Source organism: Protopterus annectens, chromosome 9.part0, assembly GCF_019279795.1.
Source record: "Protopterus annectens isolate FY-2018-M chromosome 9.part0, PAN1.0, whole genome shotgun sequence".
Classification (NCBI taxonomy): domain Eukaryota; kingdom Metazoa; phylum Chordata; order Ceratodontiformes; family Protopteridae; genus Protopterus; species Protopterus annectens.
The window spans coordinates 1,891,836,303-1,891,859,764 of NC_056743.1; the positions used below are offsets into that span (position 1 = coordinate 1,891,836,303).

The 23,462-nt window shown below is 40.4% G+C and overlaps 1 protein-coding gene across 1 annotated transcript in view; it reads right to left on the reverse strand.

The window, feature by feature from the left end:
* LOC122812307 (complement C3-like) overlaps window positions 1–23,462 on the reverse strand; it is a 2,177,376-nt gene that overhangs the window by 1,630,444 nt on the left and 523,470 nt on the right. Inside the window, exon 10 of the mRNA XM_044084710.1 lies at window positions 10,094–10,209. Within this exon, the coding sequence (XP_043940645.1) occupies window positions 10,094–10,209 (116 nt within the window). The remainder of the gene's footprint in view (window positions 1–10,093; window positions 10,210–23,462) is intronic.

Here is a 23,462-nt window from a genome sequence, read left to right on the forward strand (position 1 = left end):
CCACACTGATACCCATGCCTGTGACCTATGACCCCCCAGTTAGTTAGCCCCAAACATATACCGCAGTGGAATGTGTCACCTTGGATACTACTGCATAGTGTGAGGAGGCCAGTATTGGGCAAACATTTCCTGGTGTCCCACATAGCTGTCAGTTGTCTGCTGCTATCCCAGAAGGCTACCCCATTCCCTTGCATGCATGCAACAATACCATAACTATGCTAACAGAATATGCTAATACATTCACTTATTGTTAAGAAGACTGACTTACCTTGTGCCTGTGGCAGTTGTGGGGACTGTGCTTGAGGGCTGCCTATGTCAGATGCACACAGTACACTGCCTATAAATCGTAAGTTACAGTTAGTGTGATGTGTGTTTCATTCATTTTACTGTGTGTGCTAGTCGGAGAGAGTTGTCAGTCCCTGGGTCCCTACAGTGTCATAGTGTTGCCTCTTTGCCAAGGCCAGGGCATACTGGGTGCATCTCCATCTGCCTACAGGGTCTGGCTCAGGGGGTTCCTCCTCTGAGTCCCTCTGTGCCTGTGGGGAGCTTGGCAATGGTGGAGGGCTGTGCAGCCCTTCCCCATGCTGTTCCTGCTGCAGCTATTTCCACAGGATCATATTGTGTAGCATGGCACATACTATGAACATGAGTGCAAATATGGATGGAGATTACTGCGAGGCTCCACCAGATATGTCAAGGCAGTGGAACCGTGACTTCAGCATCCCAAACACACACTCTATAATGATTCTGGTTTGTGCATGTGCCTCATTATGGCATTCTTGATTGTGTGTGTGTGCATTTCTGGGGTCTATATCACATTATCGAAATTCCAAAATATCAAACACCATAAGCTTGACCTTGGAATCTGAAAATGTGATATACTCAAACGCTCAGAACAGCGAATTTTTTCCAAGGGAAAAAATTTGCGGTTCCGAGAAAACACACACACCACAAGAACACCAAAATACATAATCCACACATACACACTTCACAAAACCCTACACTAAACCATACATACACTACTAGCTATCCACTTACCTTAACCCAACCCTAACCCTAAGGTCCCTAACTAATGCACACTCACCTTACCCGCTCCCTAACCCTAAGGTCCCTAACTATCGCTCACTCACCTTACCCGCTCCCTTACCCTAAGGTCCCTAACTATTGCACACTCACCTTACCCACTCCCTAACCCTAAGGTCCCTAACTATCGCGCACTCACCTTACCCGCTCCCTATCCCTAAGGTCCCTATCACACACTCGCCTTACCTTGGTCCATTCGCACACTTACCTTAACCCGGTCCGTCACCTTTACACCCCAGTCAAGGAAATAGTGAAGCCGCAGAAACAGCCCACTGAATACTTTCCCTAGGAAAATATTCGGTGTTCTGCAGCTTCGCTATTTCAAGCATTCGCTGAATAGGGGTCGATATTAGAACATTTGATGTTTTAGCACTTCGATGTTCTGATATAGACCCCATTTCTGATGGGTGTCATTGTCCACAGCTCCAGTGCATGGCCATCATCATCCTCCACCAGATGTCCCCACTGGCAAATGCCTGGTACAGCTGTGATGAATGCCAGATGTGGGCATCGTGATAACTTCCAGAGCAGCCAGCACACACATTCATGATAATTCCCTGGGCATTGTACGTGACCTGGCAGTTGATGGAGAGGAAACCCTTGCGGTTTACATAGACCCTACCCTGTTCACTGAGTGGTGCTTTAATGTGGATGTGCGTGCAGTCTATCACACCCAGTACCTCCGGGTGTCTACTACACAGTGTAAGAAACACATATTTCTGGCCCCACTCCTCATGGGTTTTGGGGAAGTAAATGTGCTCACTGGCATGTGGTAGCATGGCATCCAGGTACTGGTGGAGTACCCTGGATGCAGATGCCTGTGAGACCCCCCCCTCCATCATGTCCCCAGTAGGTCTTTGGAAAGTACCTGTAGCTAGTATTCTTAAGGCTACACATACCTTGGTATCCACTGGGATGGGTTCCCCCTCTGTTGGCTCTGGGCCTGCATTGAGGCTGGCAAAGCTTGATGATTTGCTAAAGTATGTCTCTGTCCACCCTGTAGTGCTCTGTTATCTCCAGATCATGCAGCCCCTGGTAGGTTACCCTGGGTCTAGAACACTTTTCTCCTCTAGCTCAGTCTGAGACGGTTGTCAGCATTATCCTCCTCACCGCCCTCAACCTCTAGCACATACTGATGGATCAAAGCAACGGCAGCCCCTAACATTCTTTCAGTTAAAATTCCCCTGCATGTGTACACCAATGGTGCAGAGTTTGTGGGAAAAAACAGACTGAAAGGTGTTTGCACAGTTTATACTGTTGTGCTGCAGATATTGCCTGTATGATTGGCTTGCTATAATACATTCCAACTGCTTGCTATTTTATTTGTACTTGATTGCTTTTATTCTGCTATTTCCCTTTTTTTCCCACATCCTATTTCCACCCCTTTTAAGCCCTGAGGTGTGCTGCGCAAACCCAGTGCCTAAATGTAAACAGTCCTGCTATTGCTGAGTTTTTTTTTTTTTTTTTTTAGACCTGGTGCATGCCACGCAAACCCGTTTAGCTAAAATAAACACTTTCCAGTAGATATGGCCCTCCCCTGGACATGAACATGCTCTTCATTTCATGGAATAAGTCATTATAGACCCAGACACCCCCTCTTGCTTAGCTGTGCCATATTTCTGGCCATTGGCATGCCTACAGATTATAATACATGCTTTACTTTGAGCTGTCATGCCTCCATTTTGATTTTTGCAGAAATATATCTGGCTAGTAGCCGAATACATTTCTGCTGCAGACACTATTTTGCCACGGATGCCTGCCTTCACTCAACGCCTTAATTTAGTTGAGCAATTGCCAAACTTCAAATTTCATTCCATCCTGATTTATAGTACAGTTTAAAATAAAATGGCCACACTATCTGTCCAAAAAAGGTTACTCTAATGCCCTCTCATACTCAGAATATGTTTTGAAGCAAATATAAGTTTAGCTGTACTCACATGTCTACCAGCTTTCAAATTGTTTCTTTAATGTAAAATACACTGAGTCTCTGGCTGTGAAGCAGATTTGGACATTAAGCCAGTGTGTATTTTTTTCAGTCATTTTCAGTAATTAATCAGACATGTAACAAGTAACAACTCAATCAGGTACCAATGTATGCTTCAGTCAATCCTGATTCTGACTCAGAATGTCATATAATTAGATTGTAATCCAGACCTAGTTAGCCCAATTGTATATTTATTTAGCTTGACAGTGGCCAGAGTCCACCTCAGGATCAGTTAAGTGTGGCCAAAGTAAGAGTCCAGATTAAGACATTAAGGCAGCTGTATGACATTCCTGTCTATCTTTACTCCACACCATGACCAGATAGCATTCTTTACCTCATGCTGGTCATATACTAACCAGACTGTACGCCTATTCACACCCACCCCATGTCCTGAACAAACCTCAGCCCTATTCACATTAACTTCATACCATATCTAAACCTCGTTCCTGTTGCATTATACAGTAACAAGACTGCATTGCTGCTTGAATCCATTTTACACCATAACTTAAAGTCATTCCTGTTCACTTAATTTCTGAATCATGACCAGACCTCATACATGTTCATATTTGTACTATATAGTGATCAAACCTAAGTCCAGTTTTTGTCCATTCTCTTGAAACTGTATTTGGAGCTCTCTCTTCTCTTTATATGTACTGAAACAGTGACTAGATCTCATTCATTTATTCTTACTTTTATGTAATGTACGTCAAGAACACTTTCTGTACTGACGAAAGTGCTTGACATGTACATTCCATAAAAAGTGAGAATAAATTTGTGTTTCATGTTTTTCCTATTTTCTGGTGCTGTGTTTTATGTTTAGTATATGTAATTTGCACTGGAGTTGTGGTGCTGTTCCAGGAGTTCATGGTTCTTTTGGTTTAGACCTCATTCACGTTCACATCCATGCTGGAAAGTAATGATATCTTTTGACTGTTTATATCCTCTTCATCCAGCGATCAGATGTCAGTCCTACTCACAGCTACAACGTACTACAGCCAGATGTGAATTCTGTTCACAGCCACACCATACTACAACCAGATGTGAATTCTGTTCACAATCACACTGTAGTAAACCCAGATGTGAATTTCTGTTTTCAACAATACCACATTACAAGATGTGAAGTCTGTTCACAACCACACTATACGAAAACCAGATGTGAATTCTGTTCACAACCACACCATACTACAACCAGATGTGAATTCTGTTCACAGACATACTGTACTACAACCAGATATGAATTCTGTTTACAACTAAACTACAGTACGATCAGATGTGAATTCTGTTTGCAACCACAGCATACTACAACCAGATGTGAATTCTGTTCACAACTACACCATAATACACCCAGCTGTGAATTCTGTTCACAGCCACACCATAGTACAACCGTATGTGAATTGCGTTCACGTCCACACCATAATGCAACCAAATGTGAAATCTGTTCACAACCACACCATATTACAATATGCAAATTATGTTCAGAACTGCACCATACAAGAACCAGATGTGAATTCTGTTCACAGATACACTGTACTACAACCAGAAATGAATTCTGTTCACAACCATACCATACTACAACCATATGTGAATTCTGTATGCAGACACACTGTACTACAACCAGATATGAATGCTGTTCACAGATACACCATAGTACGACCAGATGCGAATTCAGTTCCCAATCACAGCGTACTACAACTGGATGTGAATTCTGTTCACAACCACACCATATCACAACAATATGCGAAGTCTGTTCACAACCACACCATAGTACAACAAGATGTGAATTATGTTCTCATCTTGGCCTGACTAAGGCATACAATGCTATTACCCACTCAGGTATAACAGATAAACTTTCTCAACTAGGCTTCAATCCATATGTTACCAGATGGGTAGCAAACTGGCTCACTAACAGAATCCACCTAGTCAAAATAGGGGAAGCCATCTGAAACAGTAGACCCGTAACAAGCAGTGTACCCCAGGGATCGGTCTTCGGGTCTCTGCTGTTTGAGATATACTTCTCAGAGGTGCAAGCCAAATCTAGTGGGCTATGGCTGACCAAGTTTGCAGATGACTGCAAGCTGGGTGCTGTCATCAATCCCCCCCTAGTGATGTGGGCATCCTCCAACAGGGTCTCACCCAAACAAATGACTGGTGCTAGAAACATGGCCTCAAACTGAATGCCAAAAAATGCATCATTATCCCTTTTGAGGAGAATGATGTCCCCACAAATGATCACATTGATAATAAGGCACTAAGCATGCAATCAGTCGTGAGGGACTTGGGCACCCAGGTTGATAGCAAACAGATTTTTGACTACCATATTGCCTCAGTTGTACGGGAAGTTTTCTGCCTGGCCCACCTCATTAGTAAGGACAGATTTGTGTCTCAGAGACTCCCCTTTAGTGGAATAGACTCCCTGTCCATGTAAAGCAGAGTACCTCATTAAACATTTTTAAGCGCAAACTGGATAACTGGATGGGGAACAGAAAATGCACCCCTGGGATTCTACCTGTGTCCCTGCTGGACAGTTGCATAGGGTGCTGACTTGATGAAACATGGGCTAATTTCTTGGCTAGGCTTGTAAGGGCCTCACAGCCAATAGCCTAGTAACTTTCTATGAACATATGATCCTATGACAACTGCACCATACTACAACGAGGTGTGAATTCTGTTCACAGATACACTGTACTACAAACCAATATGAATTCTGTGCACAAGCACACCGTAGTACAACCAGGTATGAATTCTGTTTACAACCACACCACAATACAACCAGTTTTGAATTCTGTTCTCAGCCACACCCACACTACTAGATATGAATTCTGTTCACAACCACACCATACTACACCCAGATGTGAATTTTGTTCACAACCACACCATATTACAAGATGTGAAATATGTTCACAACCACACCACATTACAAAATATGAATTCTGATCACAACTGCACCATACTACAACCAGGTATGAATTCTGTTCACAAGCACACCATAGTACAACCAGATGTGAATTCTGTTCACAACCACACCATACTACAATTGGATATGAAATCTGTATGCAGACACACTGTACTACAACCAGATATGAACACTGTTCACAGCTACTCCATAGTACAACCAGATGTGAATTCTGTTCACAGATAAACTGTACTACAAACAAATATGAATTCTGTTCACAACCACACCATATTAAAAGATGTGAAATATGTTCACAACCACACCACATTACAATATATGAATTATGCTAACAACTGCACCATGCTACAACCAGATGTTAATTCTGTTCACAGATACAGTGTACTACAACCAGATATGAATTATGTTCACAAGCACACCACAGTACAACCAGATGTGAATTTTGTTCACAACCATACCATACTACAACCAGATGTGAATTCTGTATGCAGACACACTGCACTTCAACCAGATATGAACACTGTTCACAGATACACCATAGTACAACCAGATGTGAATTCTGTTCACAGCCACAGCATACTACAGCCAGATTTTAATTCTGTTCACAACTACAACATACTACAACCAGATGTGAATTTTGTTCACAGATACACTGTAGTACAACCAGATATGAATTCTGTTCACAAGCACACCATAGTACAACCAGATATGAATTCTGTTCAGAAGCACACCATAGTACAACCAGATGTGAATTGTATTCACAACCACACCATATTGCAACCAGATGTGAATTCTGTTCACAACCACACCATAATACAACACATTTTGAATTCTCTTCTCAACCACACCCACACTACTTGATATGAATTCTGTTTACAACCACACCACACTATACCCAGATGTGAAATCTGTTCACAACCACACCACATTACAAGATATGAATTAAGTTCACAACTGCACCATACTACAACCAGATGTGAATTCTGTTCACAGATACATTGTACTACATCCATACATGAATTTTGTTCACAAGCACACCATAGTACAACCAGATGTGAATTCTGTTTACAACCACACAATGCTAAATCCAGATATGAATTCTGATCACAACTACACTATACTACAACCAGATCTGAATTCTGTTTGCAGACACACTGTACTACGACCAGATATGAATGCTGTTAACAACTGCACCATAGTACAACCAGATGTGAATTCTGTTCACAACCACAGCATACTACAATCAGATGTGAATTCTGTTCACAACCACACCAAAGTACAACCAGATGTGAATTCTGTTCACAACCACAGCATAGCTCAACCAGATATGAATTTTTTTACACCCACACCATAATACAAACATATGTGAATTATCTTCCCGACCACACCATAATACAACTAGTTTTGAGTTCTGTTGTCAACCACACCCACACTACTAGATATGAATTATGTTCTCAGCCGTACCATAATATACCCAGATGTGAATTGTGTCCACAACCACACAATATTACAAGATGTGAAATCTGTTCACAACCATACCACATTATAAAATATGAATTATGTTCACAATTGCATTATACTACAACCAGATTTGAATTATTTTCACAGATACACTGTACTACAACCAGATATGAATTCTGTTCACAAGCACACCATTGTACAACCAAATGTGAATTCTGTTTATAACACCATACTAAAACCAAATGTGAATTCTGTTCACAGCCACACCATACTACAACCAGATGTAAATTTTGTTCGTAACCACACCATTGTATAACCAGATATGAATTCTGTTCACAACCGTGCCAAACTACAACCAAATGTGAATTCTGTTCACAGATACACTGTACTACAATCAGATGTCAATTCTGTTCACACGCAAAGCATACTACAACCAGATGCAATTCTTTTTACAACCACACTGCTGCTTTCGTGTTAGGACACGAATAAACAAATCTTCGTTGGTTCTGTTCAAGCAGCTTTATTACATACAAATGCATTCCTACTGTTGACTATTGACTCTAACTTAAGTAACTTATATACAATTAATGACTAGGATCATGCATGCTTATGTGTATGTGCATTTACCTTGCCTTAAATGTTATTGGTGTGTGTATGTGCATTGACCTTGCCTTACATGTTATTGGTATGTGTATGTGCATTGACCTTGCCTTACATGTACATTGGTGTGTGCATGTGAATTGACCTTGCCTTTCATATATGTTCCATTTAGGCAGTCACTGACAGCCATACATGTACACCTATGCCTGTTTGTTGCCATTGACATGGCATATGTGTGTCACATATATGCGTTCCATTACACATTTATTTGGGTTCTGTACATCTGCTTGCATATGTAGCAGCCATTTTGCTGCTTTGCTGTGGTTCTGATGTCTGACACTGTGCTTGGCTGTTAGCATTTCACATGCATGGTTAGAGGCTCAAGTCTGTCCTGTGTTAGAGGTATCTAGCATTGTTAGAGCTGTATTTGCTCATGTATGATGTTGCTTGGGTTACACTTGCACTGTTGGGTATGTGTCTATTTTTTTAATGTGTAGAGTGAACCTTATTTATTACCTTACAACACACATCTACCACTGGTCATACACATCCAGGCATGACTGCCACACAGTTTGCAACATGTTATAGCATGATAGTTCATAGGTAGATATGTTTTTCTGCATTTCGTCATGGCTGGTATTCATCCCCAGCCTGTGTGACAACTTTGCATTTGCCTTTGTCTGCCTTGTATTGTGCTATTTGTTCTATGGGTATACCTGCTGCGATGGCCTTCTCCTCCTCTTTACCTTTCTTTACCTTTCCTTCTAGCCCTAAAAAATAAAAAATTGGGCCTACTATCACCAAAAAAAAAAAAGAATTGCCCACGGCCCTCTGCCTTTACCTCTGATTTTCCTCATCCATCACCCCTTATGTGCGTCCCTTTTCTTTGCCCGTACCCCACATCTTCTTTTCTATTTCCCACTTTGCTAGGGTGTGTTCATTACCTGTGTTCCTCACACAACTCATGCACGCATTGTTAGCTGTTGTTACCTGTGGTGATGTGGCCATGATTACCCTTCACCTTTATTCATTTTTTTATTAGAAAAATGATGGATCCCATCCGAATCTTTAAGTGACAGTTAATATATTTCTTATAATAATGAAGTTAAGGTGATATTCCATAGTTGTCTTAAGCTTACTGGAGAGATTCTGTTACAGATATGTATTTAAGACTGTGATATTTTTTCTGTTACTTTGTATATGTACATCATGCTTTGACAGCGAGTTATAATTAATTGCACATTATTTGCGGTTATTGCTCAGTGTGCCATTACTATTTATTGAGATAATCTTTTGTGCACGGAGATATTTGGGATTCACTTTGGCACATTTGCATATTACATTGTTACCTATATCTTTAGTGCTAATATTAGTGTAATGCAATGCATTCTGCAAACTTTATGGAATCCATCTCTCTATCTTTAGTCTCCATGTTACACATATATCCACAGCTGTACAGAATATTTGGTTTTCTTAGAGCCTATGGGTTTGCTGCAACCTAATTCTACTGGAAGACTTTAGTACATGCTTGAGAGTGACGTGCATCCCTGGAGGGCATTTTTGGAAAGGATGACTTGTCTGATTTTATCACGAGTGAAGAAATGTTGCTTAATTTTTCGTATGCAGCCTAGCTTAGTGTGGTTATCTCATTTAACATATGATAAACTAATTAAAAATTAAAAATAAAGCTTTAATACTGCAATGATATACATTAGATGCACACTATCTTTGTTCTAAAATCATCACATATTATCACTTAGCTGGTTATTGTCCTGTAAACATCGTATTATAAGCCATGTTGTTTTTACTTAAATATGCACTCGTTTTTACTCCCACCTTTCAAAAGCATGCTGATTGCTGATTGATAAGATGTAGTCAACGGTATATAATTTACCTTTGTCTTTGTGGTCAGAACCAATTTGCTTTCTCATTTTATAAATAAATTAGAAAATATGCTTGTGACTAGATTGTCATATGCTAAGAAATGTCTTTTAAGCAGAGTATGTCAGAACATTATTGTAACAAAAAGAGGAAAAAAAAATGTAACCGATTACCATCAGGTCAAAAGGCATTCCAGGCTTGTAATATTTTGGAGTTTTTGTAAATAGAATTTTATATGGAGAGGTTACAATATGAATTCCTTTTTTTTCTGCTTCCACCATGTCACTTCCTGCAAGAGAAAAATACAGTTTGTGAAAATATTTACAATAGTATGCCAAAGGCTTTGTATTAAAAATTCTATATGAGAAACAGGCTGACTAATACTTCAGAAAAAGCAAAATGTCCTGTACAAAAAGGTATCCATTACTGAAACGTTATCATTACGGCACTGTTTCTGTTATGTAGATTAAAAGGTGATGTGCTGCATCTTCATTACCATTACTGGAAAAAGCCACACTCATGACGTTCTGCATTTTGAAGCTGCACATGAACTGTCTGACTACCAGAATGTCATTTTCTTTATGTCTAGATGTTTGCAGTATCCAAAGGTGTTCTGTGGAGCTTTAGGATTCAATGTTCTTTCTTGCAAAACATGCACACACATGCACATGCAGACACAGAGACACACACACACACACACACACACACACACACACACACACACACACACACACACACACACACACACACACACACACACACACAACACAAATCATACCTTTATGTAGACATAAATAAATATTAACGTGAACATTGACAGATAAAACACATCTCTGCAGCACACAAACACAAGTATATGCACATGCATAAAACAGAAACACTTGCACAAAAACTTGCATTTCCATTAATGTACACAAACGTGCACATGAAACACAGACATACATGTAGATATATTTATGCATACACATTTGCATATGCATACACAGAAGATGTACACATATGTGCATATGCTTCTGCAAATACACAAATATGTATGTCTGCAAACACACAATAAATGACTTTTGTTAAAGGGTTTACTCTAAGCGTCTGCCAAGGGGCTTACTGAAAGCTATGTTTTCTGTAATGATCTCTAATTTAGCTTTCTCCAGATATGGGTTTCATTCTGAGTACTCAGTGAAGGAAACTATCTCTATTTACTTGTTTTGAGGCAGAGGTTTGTGGACTGGATATAGATGGAATTCTTAGCCTATTAGCACAGACAAGTATCTGTATTTAGTCATTTATTATTTATTTTGTTTTCATATGTTTGGTGCTGACATAGTACAATGTCTTCAGATTATGTTAAAATCAATTTATTTTTTTACTTTTTGTTTACTTTTAGCCACACAAAGTGACCCTTAATGGTACCACCTAAGGATGGGTGCACTGAATAAAGTCACAGTACGGGCAGTAAGTCGGGTGATGTGACGACAAATGTGTGATACATAAACAGTGTCACATATCTGTTAATACACACTCAGCACACATCATAGTGAAATGGTCATAACATTCCAAATGTTGACAGTACACAGAATGGCAAAAGTATGTGATCTAATGTACAACAGTAGATTAAACACTCAAAATATTTCTTGTTGTGAAGTTTAGGTACATGATACAGCAGTACAGTACACCCTGCCTACTAACAGGGTAGCAGATATTCAGGATGCAGTAACACAGTATTACTATAGTGTATAATGCACAAGTACTGTGCTGTACACCCTACATACTGACAGGATAGCAGGTATTCAGGATGTAGTAACACAGTATTATTATAGTGTATAATAAATGAATACTGCACTTGTGTACAGCACTGTACTCATGTATAATACATGAGTATAGTGCTGTACACTCTACTTACTGCGCAGTATTATTACAGTGTATAACACATGAGTACAGCGCCATAAATGCTACATACTGACAGGATAGCAGGTATTCAGGATGCAGTAACACAGTATTATTATCGTGTATAAAACACGAGTACAGTGCCATATATGCTACATACTGACAGGATAGTAGTTATTCAGGGTGCTGTAACACAGTATTACTATAGTGTATAACACACAAGTACACTGCTATACAGGCTACATTCTGACAGGATAGTAGGTATTCAGGATGCAGTAACATAGTATTATTATCATGTATAACACACAAGTACAGTGCCATACATGCTTCATACTGACAGGATAGCAGGTATTAAGGATGCAGTAACACAGTATTATTATCATGTATAACACACGAGTACAGTGCCATACATGCTACATACTGACAGGATAGTAGGTATTCAGCATGCAGTAACACAGTATTAATATCGTGTATAACACACAAGTATTGTGCTGTACACCCTACATTCTGACAGGATAGTAGGTATTCAGGATGCAGTAACACAGTATTATTATAGTGTATAACACATGAGTACAGTGCCGTACACACTGCATACTGACAGGATAGCAGGTATTCAGGATGCAGTAACACAGTATTATTATTGTGTATAACACACAAGTACTATGCTGTACACCCTACATTCTGATAGGATAGTAGCTAGTCAGGATGCAGTAACACAGTATTATTATAGTGTATTAAACATGAGTACAGTGCCGTACACTCTACATACTGATAGTCTAGAAGGTATTCAGGATGCTGTAACACAGTATTATTATAGGTTCATAGGTTCATAGGTTCATACTAGGCTATCTGCCCTAGGGCATTTATAAGCCTAGCCAGAGTGTCTTTGTCTTTCGCCACCCATTTTAAATTAATTTTGCTATGCCCTTTTTCGAGGTTAGTATACTGTGCCTCTGTCTAACAATGACACAGAAGTGATACCCGGGGTAAACCTGCAATCTCCCATCCACTCATCAAGATTCCTTTTGAAGAGAGTCAATGAGGGACTCTGCCTAACCTGGACTGGGATTTTATTCCAGAGTGAAGAGACCCTCTGGGTTATGAATCTGTCCCTCCAGCATGTCCTATTTATTTCAGTGCTGAGGTTCAAGTCTCTCGAGCACGTAGCTTGATGGGATTTGGATTTTCTGAGGTGCAGCATGTCCATTAATTCCGGGTTGGACATGGCTTTATACGTCAGGCACAGATCGCCTCTGAGCAGGTGGTATGCCACTGAGTAGAGCTGGAGTTTCTTTAACCGGGCAGCATATGGCATATGTTTGAGCCCTTTGATCCTCTTGGTGAGGTACTTTTGGGGTCTTTCCAGTTGCTGCAGGTGTCTGGTAAGGTACATCCCAAAAGGGGCATTGTACTCAATTATGGGCCTGATGAGGGATGAGTAAAGAGGCACGATGACCTCCCCTGATCTAGATGTGAATCCCTTCATGATTAGGTGGGCTATATAAAATGTTTTTCTAACCACTTTGACCATGTGGTTGTCAAATGAGAGATTGCTATCAACTTGGGTCCCCAGGTCCCTAATTACTTCTTCTGTTCTTAATGGATTACCACCTATGTGGTAATTTGTGGGCACTTTGTTTTTGCCAAAGGGAATGACTATACACTTTTTGGCGTTTAGCTTGAGGCCATGGCTCTGGCACCAGTTGTCTGTTTCTATGAGGCCCTTTTGGAGGATGCTTGTGTCAGCTGGAGAGTCAATTATGGCACCCAGTTTGCAGTCATCTGCGAACTTGGTCAGCCACAGTCCTTCCGTGTTGGCCTGTACCTCCGAGAAATATATACCGAACAAGAGAGGTCCCAGGACTGAGCCTTGTGGGACACCACTTGTAACTGGTTTGGTGTCTGACATGGCTCCAGCAATTCTAACCATGTGGGTTCTGTCCTTGAGCCAGTTTGCAACCCATCTAGTGACATAGGGGTTTATATTTAAGCTGGTGAGCTTAACTATAATGCCCGAGTGGGGTATTGTATCGAAGGCTTTTGCGAGGTCCAGGTAGGCTGTGTGGACCACCTTCCCCTCGTCAATGGCCTTGGTGACTGTTTCAAAGAAATTGACCAGGTTTAAGAGGCAGGATCTGCCCTTAACAAAGCCGAACTGGGTAGGATCCAGTGTCTGTAGGTCTCCAATATCTTTATTTATGAGGTCCATGATGATCCTTTCCATAGCGTTGCAGACCAAGCTAGTCAGGCTTATGGGGCGATAGTTTCCAGGATCCGTTGAGGCACCACCTTTGTGGAGAGGGGCCACTGTTGCTGCACACCACTCTTTGGGTACATATCCTGTAGTAAGGCTGAGATTGAACAGTAGTTTTATGTTTGGGTTTAGCTTTTCTTGGAGTTCATGTAGGATGCAGCCCGGGACACTGTCTGGTCCCATTGATACTGTGTTTTTTGCTTTGGAGAGGGCAGCTCTTACCTGAGCATCTGAGATGTCAGGGGGGCAGCACTCTGCTGGGATAGATATTTGCCCTTTTGATGGGGGGGGAGTTTGTACTGAACCTGTCAGCTAGGACGTTGGCAATGTCTGTGGGTTCGGTGTATTTTTTGTCATTTTGGACTAATTCTGAGCATATCTGGGAATTCCCACCCAGGTTCCTAACATAACTAAAGAAAGCCTTGTGATTATCCTTAGTGTCCTGTGCAATTTTTCTCTCGAAGCTGGCCTTAGACAATTTTATGAGTGCCTGTAGTTTTTTGCTAATACTGATCAGAGATGCCTTCCTTTTTTGGGATTTTGCTCTATCATGTAGTAGCTTCTTCCTTCTATTGTATAGTTTGTTTATGGCTGGGGTCCACCAGACAGGACGTCTGCCTTTGGAGGATTGGTTCTTGGTTTTATTTGGGATTGCATGATCCATGCATTCCTGAAGGTGTTCATAGAATGCGTTTATAAAGGATTGTGCGGTCTGGGCCATATTTTCCACAAGCCCGGGGGCTTTGAAGGATACCACCTCGGTTTTGAGGAGTGTGAAATTTGCTTTAGAGAAGTTTTTCACTGTGGTTTTCTGGGCAGGGGGTGGGGTTGGGATGTGAATATCCAGTGAGATTAGTTTATGGTCTGATCTTACCAGTGAGGGATACACTTCTGGTCTGGAGCATAGAGTCCCCATGTTGGTGATGATCAGGCCCAGTATGTTTTCCCCTCTTGTGGGAGTGGTAACAAGTTGTAACAAGTTGTTCCATAGCATTTGAGTTTATAAATTCTAGGAACCTTTGGGCTAGGGTGTTGGAGCTAGAGTAATGCTCCCAGTCTATGTTTGGGTAGTTGAAGTCACCAATATAATGGTGTTTGGAGAGACCTTCATATTTTCCAGTGTTCTCAGGAAGGTCGAGTGGGGTTCCCGGGTTTGGGAGGGTGGTCTGTAGCAGGCTATAAACTGGAAGGCAGTTTTACCCACTGTTAGTTGCACATGGATAGTCTCTGATGCTTCGTGCTGTGCCACCAACCTGGAGGTGTGGGTATCTTTTACGAATATTAATACTCCCCCTCCTTTTGTGGTTCGGTCCAAGTTCTGGGGCCAAAAAGCATGGTATGAGGTATAACCTGGTAGTGCTGGGGTGCTCAAGGGAGCCTTGAACCAGGTTTCTGTTACTGCACAGATATCGATGTCCTCCATGCTAAGGAGAGTTTTGAGTGCATGCATCTTGAGGTTTAGACTTCTGGCGTTGAGTAGCATTACTGTTAGTTTCTTATCCCTTGTGATACCTATGGAGGTGGGTTTGTCTTTTGAGCCTTGCCTAAAAAAGGCACTATGGGGGTAGCAAGAGCCGTTGCCAATATCCAAAAGCCCAGGGGTGACAGGTGCAAGCCGTCACTAGCGAAGCATCGTGGCTTGTCGAGCATGTCATCCCAGGCTGACAGGCATTGGATTCCCTTTGAATGACACCAATACTTAAGTCAATTGTTGAAATTGATCATCTTGTCTTCATATTGTGGCATCATTCTTGGTGAGGGTAAGATGCTACTCAAGGTCAGGGTCATACCGGCCTGGGCTACATGCTCAGAGAGCTCCTCTATGTCTCTTTTCATGTAGTCCAAAAAGGTACGTCTCAGGTCATTCACACCAGCATGGACATTGACTGAGTCATATTTGTACTTGCCTCGGAGTGACCTGAGTGCTTGTGTTATGTGGTGGATCCTAGCGCCTGACAGGCAGCTCACCATGACCTTCTCCTTGTTCAGCCTGGTGAGCGGGACGTCAGTGTGCCTGACGATAGAGTCACCTATTACAAGTGTATCAGGTGTGTTGTTTAGCCTTAAGGGCTGTGACTGTTCGGCACACTGGCTTTGTGAGCTATGTGTTGCATGTGTTTTGTTTTGGGGTAGCGGTTGCTTGGGTGTCTGCTTTGGAGGTCTCTACTGCTAAGGCAGATTTTTATTTAGAGCCTCCGAGTATGTTTTTGTGTGTTTATGTGTTTGGTTTGCTGTCGTGGTAGGTCTATGTGAGACTGGAATTGTAGTGTGTGTGGTTTCCTTCTCCTCCTGACTGGTTACGCCAGTACTAAGATGAGAGAGCTTAGCCTCCAGTTTGGCTATATGGTTGCATCTCTCACATGTGTTGGAATTTGTTGGGAGGAGGAGAGGGTTGTCTGTGTACATGAGGCAGTTGTAACATTGCCTCAAGATTCTCAGATTCACCAGCTGGACCGGAGAGGAAATTGACAACTGACCTTTCGACATGCTAGAACAGTATTGGGAATTCCTTTATAATTGAAAAAAGGGGCCAATGGGGAACAAGGTACTCAAGGGGAGTTTGTGAGGGTATAGTGCTTTTCATTTTTTAGTGCTGACTTATATAATTGCTTTAGTGAGCAAGTGCCAGGTAATTTAAATGCAATGTGTTACAGGTAACTTAAATGCAAAAACAACAAAACAGTAACTTTCTTTCAAGTGAAACAAGGAAATAAGTACAGTAAGCAATGCAGATGTCACTAGGGATCCACAGAAGCACTGAAAAGCCACACTTTAGGTGGAATTAGCGTTTCAGGGAAATAACAAGCAAACAGACAACAAGCATACAAACAAAGCTAGATTCAGCAGGCCTGGATCTAGTCTATGCGACAGCAAACAAGGTGCACCAATTTCTGAGAGGGAGAGGGTTTCCTTTTTAAAATCAGCCTCACTGGCATTTAACCTGGATGCACGCAAACCTTGTGGGATGGTGATTCAAATTCTTTGTTGAAATGTTTTAAAATTTTGAATTCATCTACTTCATTTTTAAAATTCACTATCAGTTATTCTATGTCTTCTATTAACTTTCTGGACATTACCATCTTTAGCTTACCAGATAATACATTTTCTACTAAAATTCATAGAAAGAGTTGTTATAGTAACAACTATCTACATAGAAAAAGTATGCACCCCCAACATATTTACCGCAATGTTATTAAAAGTCAAGGTTTGTGTGCATCCAGGTTAAATGCCAGTGAGGCTGATTTTAAAAAGGAAACCCTCTCCCTCTCAGATCGATTCAGTCAAAGAGGTTATAGCCAAAGTGAAGTTGATACTGTTTTAAATAAGGTTGTTGAGTTGCGTGTAAATGATGGGAAACCATATTTTTCAGACAGAACAAGAAGTAATTCTTCACAGACAGTTAGAGATGAACATCAATTTATGATGCCCCTTACACATTCAGGAAATATTTATAGTATAGAGAAAGTTGTAAAAAACAAGTGGTCTATATTAACTACGGATACAAAAGTGGCATCAACAGTGGGCGCAAAACCCAAGTTTACATATAAAAATAAAAAGAATCTGAAAAGACTATTATGTTTTCCTAAAGAAGATCTATATACTCAACTAGTTCAAGAAAATGGCACTTTTCCATGTAGGAAATGTAGTTGGTGTAGGTTTATAGATAGTTCAAGTGAATTTCTACACCCAGATACAGGAAAATTTCTTCACTTTCAAGTCAGAGCTGACTGCAATACCTGTCATCTAGTTTATCTAGCTGTATGCCAGGTTTGCTACAGTTTTGATATAGGTAAAACAGATTGTCGTTTTTGAGATAGAACAAGAGAACATATTTATTGTATAAATAACTCTATATGCATCAATGCTTTGGCTAAACATATTACATCACAAGGCACATCACATAATTTTAAATTTATGGCTCTAGAGGTAATCCACGAGAATGTTCGTGGAGGTGACGTAGAGAATAAGGTTGAATCCACTGAGCTTAGATGGATTATCAGAATGAGAGGTAATAAAGGCAGAGGACTGAATGATAAAATTTGCATTAAGCCTATTTTGAAGAACAGGAGGTTCAAAAAATAAAGAATAAGAATAAAAACAGTGGGTTGAAATTGAACAAATATTATTGGCATGAATGGTTTTATTTACACATGAATTTTATATAATAATTTATATAACATTTTATATAATTTTTTATACAGGCTTTTGCATAGATGTATTTTATATTATATGTTATATATTCCTAAGCGCTGTTGTTTTAGTATGTGTATTTTTCAAGTGTGCTATATTTCTTTAATAATCTAATTGATGCTTGTTAATGTGTTGTTATCAGGAAGTAAAATTCTTTAAAAAGCAATGGTTGACACTGATTTTACTATGTCTGATGAAGCGGCAAGTTTAAGCCATGAAAGCGCTTACATCAATAAAACTGCTTTATGATATTTTCGTATATTTTGTGCCTTGGTTTGCTCTACTAGTACTTTAAGATAATTGTTCTGTTAGCCACGGTTGTGGCTTTATCTGGGAGTGCATTTATACCTCTGGAGAACGACTGTTTTCATTTCTTTCCTATTTCATAGATACTTTAGCCAATCTAACCGCTACCTTTCCCAAGACCAACTTGTCCACCACAGACCCCTCCACAGCTAACACCAATGCATCCCCTATTCCCACCTTTACTCTTTCACCTAGACCCACCTCAGCTATTAAAAAATTACTTCTAAAACTCAAACCATGCACAAATGCCCCTGACAATATACACGCCAAATACCTGCAAATCTCAGTCAACTCAATTGCTTACCCTATCAGCATAGGATCATAGGATAATAGAGATTACTAGGCTAATGCTCCTGGGGCCCTTACAAGCCTAGCCAAGAGTTTATCCCATAAAAAGAAACTTCAGTCAGCACCTGTCACTCCTGTCAATGAGGGACAAAGGTGGAACCCCTGGGACAAATTTATGGTTTCCCATCCACTCATCAAGGTTGTGTTTGAAGACGGGGCAGCCTCTGTGAGACAAACCTGTCTCTCCAGCAGGTTTTGTTGATGTCGCATATTAGATTTAGGCCTATTGAGCAGGTAATATGTGAGGAGTTAGACTTACCAATATGCAGCATTTCCAGTAGGGCAAGGTCTGACATTGCCTTGTTGGCGAGACACAGATCACCTCTGAGCATTCTGTATGATACAGAGTACATTGATAGTGATTTAAGCCTGTCCGCAATAGGATAGGTGTTGGAGGCCATGGATTCTCTTTGTGAGATATTTCTGTGGCCTTTCCAGTTGGTGCAGGTGTTTGGAGCATTACATCGGAAATGGGGCATTACACTCAAAAGTAGGTCTAATAAGGGATGAGTACAGAGAGGTAATAACCTCGTTTTTCTGGATGCAATCCCTTTACTTCTCAACAGATCTGTCCAAGAATTCTAATACCCATCATCTGGAAAAAAGCTTATATCCTCCCTCTACAAAAGGGAGGCCCTGACATGGACACCACAAACTTCCACCCCATTACTATACTATCACCCATCTGTAAGATTCAGGAAAAATGTTTTCATTCTTAACTTCTTCAGCATCTGATTCACAACCACATCCTCCCCTCCATCTAACATGGATTTAGGCCAGGACATAGTACCACCACTGCCCTCATATCCTTCATGGGCACTGCATCCTCCCCCTCATCTAACATGGGTTTAGGCCAGGACATAGTACCACCACTGCCCTCATATCCATCATGGGCACTGCATCCTCCCCCCATCTAACATGGGTTTAGGCCAGGACATAGTACCGCCACTGCCCTCATATTCTTCATGGGCACTGCATCCTCCCCCCATTTAACATGGATTTAGGCCAGGACATAGTACCACCACTGCCCTCATATCCGTCATGGGCACTGCATCCTCCCCCCCATCTAACATGGGTTTAGGCCAGGACATAGTACCACCGCTGCCCTCATATCCGTCATGGGCACTGCATCCTCCTCCCCATCTAACATGGGTTTAGGCCAGGACATAGTACCACCGCTGCCCTCATATCCATCATGGACACTGCATCCTCCCCCCATCTAACATGGGTTTAGGCCAGGACATAGTACCACCGCTGCCCTCATATCCGTCATGGACACTGTCAACTGAGCCTGGTAACATCTTTCCGTCACTATTTCTTGAAGTTTCTACAGCTTTTGATAGCATATCCCACTCTCTCCTTCTAACAAAACTCTCTAACAGAGGTACCTCACCTCAAACTCTAAACTGGTTCACTAATTACCTCACTAACAGGCAACAATCAGCTAAATGACAGAACTCTTACTCCCCTTTCCAAAACACCACCACTGGTGTTGCTCAAGGCTCCATTTTAGGCCCACTTCTGTTTAGCATATTTATCAATAACTTCGGCACTGCACCCTCTCAAGGCTCAGTTATCCAGTACACAGATGACTCCACTATCATCTGCACTGCAAACAACTCCTCAGAACTACACCAACACACCCAAAACACCCTCACCGCCACCGAAATTTGGATGTCCAATAATCATCTTGCCCTGAACCCCAACAAAACCAAACTAGTAATCTTTGCCCCCAAAAAGTCCACACCTCTACAAAAAGGGAACTTCACCATTCAATCCCTAAATGGCACCACCATTGACATTGTACCTAGCACAAAATTCCTAGGTGTCATCATAGACGAAAACCTCACATTCGACCTGCACATCCAGTCCAATATCAAAAAGACACATCAAAAGCTTGGCACACTCTACCAACACAAACATCTACTCAGTGCATCAGCCAGACTTTCCCTTGCCTCTTCTTTTCTATTACCCTCTCTTTTATATGTTGCCTCCCACCTCACCAACATTCAGTCCCCTCTAAAGTCCAAACTAGACTCATGCTACAACAAAATTGCTAAGTTCGTAACTAATGCCTCCTACTCATCCCACCACTGCTTATCATTATGCAACCTAAAATGGCTTGAACTCCCCAACTATCTCACCTTTATCCAACTAACTACACATTACACACTCATTCATAATCCATCCGTGTGCCGTGCGCTGTCTTCTATACTTACTTTACGCCACCCTAACAGGCCACTCCGATCCAACAAGCAAATGCTTGTAAATGTAGAAAATCCAAACTTTCGGCTGGCCAGATGCTTTAATCCTTTATCATCGCAAAACTTTGTAACCCCCCCAATACTTAGCTCCACCCACTCAGTAACCCTCTTCAAGACATCTCTGAAACAACACCTCTCCTCATCTTGGCTGTGCACATGTGCTAACACCACATCTCATATAACCTAACTTCAACCATCACAACTATTCTCACCTCCACTCTACTACTCTGGCATCCTCCTTTCACATCCACCTTTCTTTTTACTTACTCCACCTCTCCATCCTGTCCACTTCCCTCTTCTACTAACCCTCATTGTCCTACCACTGATCCCTCCTGAATACTTCCTTCTCTTCCTAACCCTTATAGACCTACCACTGAACCAGACGAGATATTCATGTACTCTCGCAGCTTACCTTAATATCATACCACCACTTATATCTGCAACAATATCCACTGACTTTACTGATTCCTGCAGCAGGACTCATATAGCCTATCGCTCAGCTGTTACACCTCCTAAATGTGTGAAAAGTTTAAGTACCTAGTCTCTAATTAATTCCTGTATCTGCTTTGCACCCACTGCATGAAGTGTCCTATATAAAATTTGCTAGCTGAAAACTACTTATGTGGAATGTTCTCATGTATATACTCTGTATTGCTTGTATAATATCTTGATTTGAGAACGATTACTTATGTACTGTTTTTTCACCAATTGTATAAGCTGCCAATAATATGCACTAAATGTCTTTATTAATGTAAATTCTGTATTGTATGTGAAATGTCTTATATGTGGAGCTTTTCTCCCCAGGACGCCACTGAAAATGGGCGCTTCTGTCCCAGCTGGACCATCCTGGTAAACAAATGCGAATAATATAAACAAATAAATAAATAAATAAATGCATTCTTGTTGTTTATAAATGCTGTTGTCGTCTTAGCCTGACATGATTATGATCTATAAATGTATTCTTGTTTATAAATGCTGTTGTCGTCTTAGCCTGAGGTGATTATGATCTATAAATATTTTCTTGTTGTTTATAAATGCTGTTGTCGTCTTAGCCTGAAGTAATTATGATCTATAAATGTATTCTTGTTGTTTATAAATGCTGTTGTCTTCTTAGCCTGAGGTGATTATGATCTCTAACACGTACTTAAGCTGCTCACTGCTGTGTATGAAGGGCCATGCCTGAAAAGGAGCACCTAAAATCAGAGGTTATGGCCCTCTGTCTGAGAAAAAATTTAAATTAATGTGTTCATGTGAGCCAGAGAGCTGAAAACTAGTAGAGCCAGAGAGCTGAAAACTAGTAGAGACATTCAAGTATATTAGATTTAAACCAAAAACAAAAAGTAACAGCAACTGATAAAACAAAAAAGCTGTACAGTTGCCACGCAGGACTATGTTTATTAAAAAAATCCACAATCAAAAAACAAAACAGTAATAAAATAAACGGAGCAGAACACATAAGTACTAAGTGCTTTCACCCATCTAGATTATGGGCATCCTCAGAGTACTGAAGGCTTCACTCAGATATAATTTAATTAAATATGCTTATTAATCAAGTAAACTAATTACTTTTTTAGCTAATTACACAACACCTCTAATAAAACAATTAAACAAGCAGTAAAAATACTAATAATCAAGCTGTTCATCTCAAATTAGTAGTGTATGGGGGTACACTTGTTATACTTAATTCAACCTAAAACTAATTCAGAATGTGAATTTAAATTTACATTTTCATTCTGTACAAAGGTAATGAACTTAAAAAATAAATTCGTCTAATAGTTAAAATCAATAAATAAATAAATGTATTTTTACTTCGAGGTTTTGGCCCAATATAGTACTTTATTGCAGGTACCTGGATGAAATATTAATTTTCTGGAAAGGTAGTAAAGATGAAATATCAGACTTTATATTATTCCTTGAAACTACATCTACATTTCTTTCACAAACAAAATATACGATAATGATTGTAAATATTTAGATATTTCATTCCATTTAAATGAGGATGGCATAGAATCAAATATATTTAGGAAGAAAACTTATTCAAATTCTTTCCTACATTATGATAGTAGCCACCCTCATTTTCAAAAAAGGAACCTGGTAAAAGGACAGATGGTCAAGTTATCTCGTATTATAAGTGACGATGAAAAATTTACCAATGAAATTGACACACTTATATATATGTTAATGGATAGAGGTTATCCGCAGAAATTACTTAATAGAGTGAAGAATGAGATACTGGCCAAAAGGAATTATTTATATAAACCAATTATTAAATTTGGACAAGAAAATGCCTCATCAAAA